Here is a 6222-nt window from a genome sequence, read left to right as displayed (position 1 = left end):
CTCTCTCTCTCTCTCTCTCTCTCTCTCTCTCTCTCTCTCTCTCAGTATGATTTTTATAAATCGTTTTATATTATTAGAGTTATATATGTATAACTAATGATTTAAACATATTATATATTTTTATTATGATGTCTGAATGATTTTTAATTAATACAAATTTAAAGTACGCCATGCAGATTTATTATTATTAAAAAACAATTAAACATATTTTAATAAACGATCGGAATAACATATAACAATTATATGTACATAATTATATGTATAATAATATTGCGAATAATATTTATAACATTATAAATACGGTGAAAATTGATGATTTGAAAAGATCTGCCTTAGAAGGTTTGAGCTATTATATTTACACTGTTATTTCTTATTTTGTTTTCTCCTTTGTATTTGTTCTTTGTTTATATCACGTACAAGCGATTTAAAAAGTCCCTTTACAAAACACCTTACACAAAACACCTTACGCACCACCTGAAACATAGAATGTTAACTTGAATGCAGAATATTGCAGGTAGTAGTATCAAAGATCGCCGAATCCTCAAATTCTCACGTACGAGAAATTATACGAACAAGTAAAAACCGAATTTCAAACTTTTCCATTGGTCCAATAGGAACAGCATTCTATCTCAATAATATTCACTTTGAAATATCTCTATTGCTTTTTAGAGGTCGTTCTCTATGCTTTTCCTTTATCATACCCTTCTCTAAAAATTTCTCCGAATGTGGAATTTGAATTCTGAGCTTTATAATAAAATAATAATTAATATACGAGTAACGTCCTGAAAGTAAAAAAAGATCAATTTTTAACAAATATCGCGTAAATAATAAAATATCTTTCTCTTTTATAAATATTTTTATAAAGTATTTCTCTTTCTCTTTCCTATCATTATCTTTCATAATATTCTATTTTATAATTTCTTACAAAAACTTAAAAAGGATTGACGATTTAGTATTGTTCGTCATAATCGAACTATTAAAATCTTCGCATTTTGCGACGTATTTAACTGATAATATATATTTAGTTTAATTTCGGAATAACTGGAGCATTTATCTACTATTAATCTATTAACCGCATACTTTTATTTCTAATTAACATAAAATATCCACTATTATTAGTTTCACAGTTTTATTTTTATCATTAATTTTACATTTTATAATAATAAATGCTAATTTAATTAATAATAACGATGAGGCATCACAGCCTGGCTTTAATTTTTATGTATTGTACAGAATTTGTTGGATATCATGATAATAATGTATAAAAAACATTTTTTTTCTTTCTCATAAGATTGTTATATATAGATTAAAATGAAAAGAAATTTTACATTTATTTAAAGCAGAGAGAGAATCAAGGGAGAGTAGAGCGGATTCAGTCAGAAGCTGCCATTCGTTAGAGTGAATAAGAGATATAGAAGCGTGATAGAACATACGGTGCTGCACACACTACTATCGTACCGTACTATACTATATACTAATATCGTACCGTACTAGTATTGTGTGTATATGTACATATATGTATATACACACATGCACATTTGCAGAAGTGTACAATAAATAGCGAAACCAATCAGAGAAGAGAACACTCTCCACTCTTGCTTGATTCTCTCTGATTTATTTCACTCTGTTTTACTCTTATTGCAGTTCAAAACTACTGCAGTTCAGAATTCTTCGAAAAAGAACAGACCTATTAATTATAAGCGCATAATTTTCGAAACGAAAGGAATATCAGCGACCAATCCGGAACTTGCAGACGCGTTTTCTTATCTTTACTAAAGGATTCCTATTCCAGACTAGGAAATAATTCCTTACATTCTCGTATTTACACAAGATGCGGCAACATTGCCACGTGACGAAATTTTTCTAAAGTTTTTGTCATGAAAAACAGAATATAATTGATACACATTTCTTGTAGTAGTAACTGTATCCTTCTTTAAAAAAAGTGTTTAAAAAATAAGTTAAAAGTTACATGATGTACAAAACGCAAGATTTTTCCTCTTCAAAGTAAGGTATGAGGAACATTAAAAGTTGTAAAAATATTCAAATAGAATTCAATAATGTTAAAAATTATTGTAAATTATAACAACAAAATTGGTGCAGTGACATTTTTTTCAGTCAATAGCAAAATTCTTTTTTTTTTGTCATTCTGATGGGTATATGATACTTCCCTGGATTGATTGAAAACCTGCCCCCTACCGGAAAAAAATTTCATGATACCCTCAAGCGGTAATCAATTCTTTCGCTTTTATGAAAAAGTTATTGGCTACCACATTAATTTCCGCTGCACGACAAGTGTCCTATGTGCGGGAGCCAATAGTCAATAATCTCCCCGATGATTTTGTCCAATTTGTCACCAGTGCCAACTGATTATTGGACCAAAAATTTTTAAGTCTTCGATATTTAAAAAAAAAATTTTATAACTCCATTAACTACTTGCGACGTATACGATAAGATTATTTGACAAATAAATTACAAATAAAAAATATATCATTAATCCTCCATTAAAATTCCCTATTAAATAACTAATTTTCCCTTTTCTAGGGAATTCAATGTGTTGTTCCTCATATTTTGTTTTCAATAGAAATGGTTTTTAAATTTTCAATCATTCAAATCAAATGGTCAGAATGAAAACGTACCTAAGGAAATATTTCAAAATAGAGAGAAGAAACTTCAAAAATAACTTTACTTATATTTTACAAAACAATAGCGAGTTATTATTCATAGCTACGCCAACTCAAAAATCAAGGTAACAGGAACAAATTTGCATTACATAATCTCTCTAACTTCGCGTAATTTAAATAGGGAACTATTGCCGATGATCCATACTTTCATCGCATATTTAGCGCCAAGTGTAAGATTGCTTAGCCTTGACTTTATCTAACAGAGAGGAGAATGTCCTCGACGAATTGGATCCGGACAGCCATACATACTGATGATGTACATATATTGAAATACCGCGAAATTCAATTATTCAATACTAGTATTATCAATTAAGTACCAGTAAGTGCGCCGAAATCGACGACGACACTCCTGGTTTGCACATAAATTATTTCGACTAAAATCGCGCCCACAACTTCGATTAGCCAACTCCTAAAATTATATTTTTATCTCAATGTTAAAAACACAAGAAGGAAAATTTAATTTTAAATAGTTAGCGCTGAAGCCTGATTTATATATGTAGTGTTCTCTTTAAATTGGTATACTTTTTAAGTCATATATATGTGTGACATATCGCTTATTTTCTATTTATTAAAATGTTTAATCTTCCGAAAAAATCTATCAATAAAATAGTATTTTTTAACTTGAAAATGAAAATAGTGTTGGTGCTATTATTAATTACCTTTAGTATTTTTGTAAAAATTCTACTAACTCTACCAAAGAGAACATTGCATAAACCAAACTCAATCGATGCAGTCGACCCTAAATGACGAGCAAGCTGCTTTCGCTTGCCAAACGAAGCCGTTGGTAACTCCAGATTGATCTCGCGTAACGTTCAAACATTGAAGCGCGTTTCTGAACCGTCGGCGAGCATTAAGGTAACCGTGCGATTGTTGATCCAAATCAGCCGTGCCAAGCGCATAGGATTCAATCGGGCCACATCGTTGATGGGCGCAGTACTATAGGACTTGACGCAGCGAGTCTGCGAATTGCCCAGGCCGAACATACCGCTACTGGTTTGCTGGAAAATCATAAAATAACTGATTAAGCAGCATTTTCAAGATAAACCAGCAAAACACATCTTATTAAAATTTCTTATGTTCACACTTACCTGCCAGAAACATAGTTTATTCTCAGAACAAGAATAACTGACGAGAAATTTCCCTTCTGGGGAAAACGCTAATGCGGTGACTGGTGCCGAGTGAGCCGAGACAGTTTGACATTTGACATTACCTCGTAATTCGTATAATGCTAGTTGACCTCCGCGACCACCAACTGCTATCCTGCGTGTTGCTGGACAATGACTGACCTGTTAATGTGAAAAATTTATAAAAATAAAACGGTTTTATATGACGTGAAATATAGATCCAAATATTCAAAATAATAAAAATAATAAAAGGCTTATAGCTTGACAAATTTTTAATAAACGATAAAACCTTTCTCATGAAATTACAATTTATAAAATTGAATTACAAATAGCAACAATTTTATTCATAAAAAACTCTTAATTGTGAGAAGGAAGGGAATATTTACCTGATTAAATCTACACACTGCTGGAAATACTTCGTTCAAAGGCTTCATTTTGAGATGACCTGGATCAAGGCAATGTAAAATAATGTCCATTACCTGTAAACATAATTAATTAAATACAAATTAATAATATAGATATATTATTGTTATTTTGTAAATACATATAATCGTCGTACAGATTAAATTTTATTTTCCTAATAATTAGCTTTGTTCTTAAAGTAAAACTAGATTAATACCTCTACAAGAAGATCGCTCATCTCACTCTGCATCTTGTCAATTAGTTGTTCGACAATCCTGAGAATTTCTGGCTTTGCCCTGGTCAAGACACTGGCACCCAGATTAACGTTTAAGGTCTGGGCATTCTGTTGGAGAGTGTTAAATCTGGCTACTTCGCGAGCCATTGTAGTGATAAAAGCGGCTGGTCTGGCGGTAGCAATTAGTGTTAAAGCATGACGTGCTGTGCGACAAGTGTCAGCTTGCGGCGTGAGAGGAAGGCCGTATGTCAGACTCGGTACTAACTTGTCCGCATCACAGCACATTTCCAATAGGCCTAACAGAACCTACAAATAAGGTTAATAATTCTATCATTAAAAATAATAGACAATTACAGTAGTGTCTCTTGCTAAAAACATGTGCGTTTTAGCATGTTTTAAGACATGTGCATTTTAATGCACACATTCATATTTGATAATGAATATAAAGCGAGATTTTATTATGCATTTAGTACTTTTACATCATTGTTAGTAGTCTAGTTTCTACCGAAGCATCTAATGCGGTATAGAATCAAATTTAAATCGACGTTTGATTGTGTTCGTTTCATTCCTACTTTGATTCATAAGGTTTTTACTTCCAGTAACAGCATATTAAATTTAATCTGCATCAAAGTGGGACTGAATTATGAAAATTTCAATGAAAACTAAACCAATATTCCAGACCAATACTCTAGACCAGATTCATTCGATTTAATCTACTTAAAATAGTAATATTATCTTTATCTTAGCAAAATTTATTTAAACAACGACACAAAATAAAATGTAAATTTATAAAGATTAAGATATTATAATAAAATATTTTTTCAGAACACTTTTCACCTTAGATATATCGAGGTAAGGTTCCCATACAGTGAATCCTCTGCCAATAAGATCAATCGCGGCTCTTCGTAACGCCGTGTGCAATGGTAACTTCGGAGAATGAGGCGCGTGCAATAAATGAGTGAGCGCCATGCTGGTATGTCTGGCGAGATTATTATTTCCTATGCCAAAGCCTTCTACGATCGAGCTCTTTCGTCTTTGCTCGTTATCTCTTCTTTGGTTTGTCGTAGTTACATCCTGACCAAATTCGGCCCCTATCACGCCAAGCAATACCACCGCCGTGGTTTGTTTTTGTTTCAATTCCGCCACACTCGATGGTTTTCTAGCTATACTTAGCTCTATTCAAGAAAAATTATATAAAAATTAATTACTTTAAATCATTTATTCTTTGTGTGCACGCACATACATACAATCTATCTTCTTTATTATTTATTTAAATTAAAACTTTCACTAATGGACATACCTTCGGCTAACTCCTCTTCTTCATCTTCTTCCTCTTGTTGCGACTCAGATGGTGGCACCGGACTCCCAGCTGCCGGTGAAGTTTGGCTCTGCGGTTGCGGTGCAATTGGTTCCTGAGTACTGTACATTGGCAAATACTGTGACCAGTTATCGACAAGCGCTTTGCGACCTTTTGAGCCCATTCTACCTAACTCAGCAAGCAATAAAGCCTGCGCTGCTTCCCGAATCTAGAATATTATCGAAAAACGCAATATATTTATAAAATAAGAGTACACACAAGTAATTTTAATTTTCAATTACTTATTAATTTAAATATTACAAATAATTAGTTTTAAGTAAAGTTAAGAAATCTTAAATATCTTCTCTCTCCCTACCTCTCCCCCCCCCCNCNCNCCNCTCTCTACTACACTACACTACTACTACTACTACTACTACCTACTACCTACCTACCTACCTACGTACCTACCTACCGTTACCGTAC

General features: G+C 32.6%; 1 protein-coding gene across 1 annotated transcript in view; it reads right to left on the bottom strand.

Annotated features, from left to right (window-relative positions):
• Positions 1–3493: 3493 nt before the first annotated feature.
• The window catches only part of LOC105622628 (WD repeat-containing protein 7), a 14435-nt gene continuing 11706 nt past the window's right edge, over positions 3494–6222 (bottom strand). Inside the window, exons 20-25 of the mRNA XM_012204044.1 lie at positions 5743–5968; positions 5280–5617; positions 4425–4748; positions 4192–4284; positions 3770–3967; positions 3494–3679 (exon numbers count right to left, since the gene is read on the bottom strand). Of these exons, the coding sequence (XP_012059434.1) occupies positions 3494–3679; positions 3770–3967; positions 4192–4284; positions 4425–4748; positions 5280–5617; positions 5743–5968 (1365 nt within the window). The remainder of the gene's footprint in view (positions 3680–3769; positions 3968–4191; positions 4285–4424; positions 4749–5279; positions 5618–5742; positions 5969–6222) is intronic.

Source organism: Atta cephalotes (genome assembly GCF_000143395.1).
Source record: "Atta cephalotes unplaced genomic scaffold scaffold00047, whole genome shotgun sequence".
In the NCBI taxonomy this organism is placed as follows: Eukaryota; Metazoa; Arthropoda; class Insecta; order Hymenoptera; family Formicidae; genus Atta; species Atta cephalotes.
This window is presented reverse-complemented; position numbering and strand designations above follow the sequence as displayed.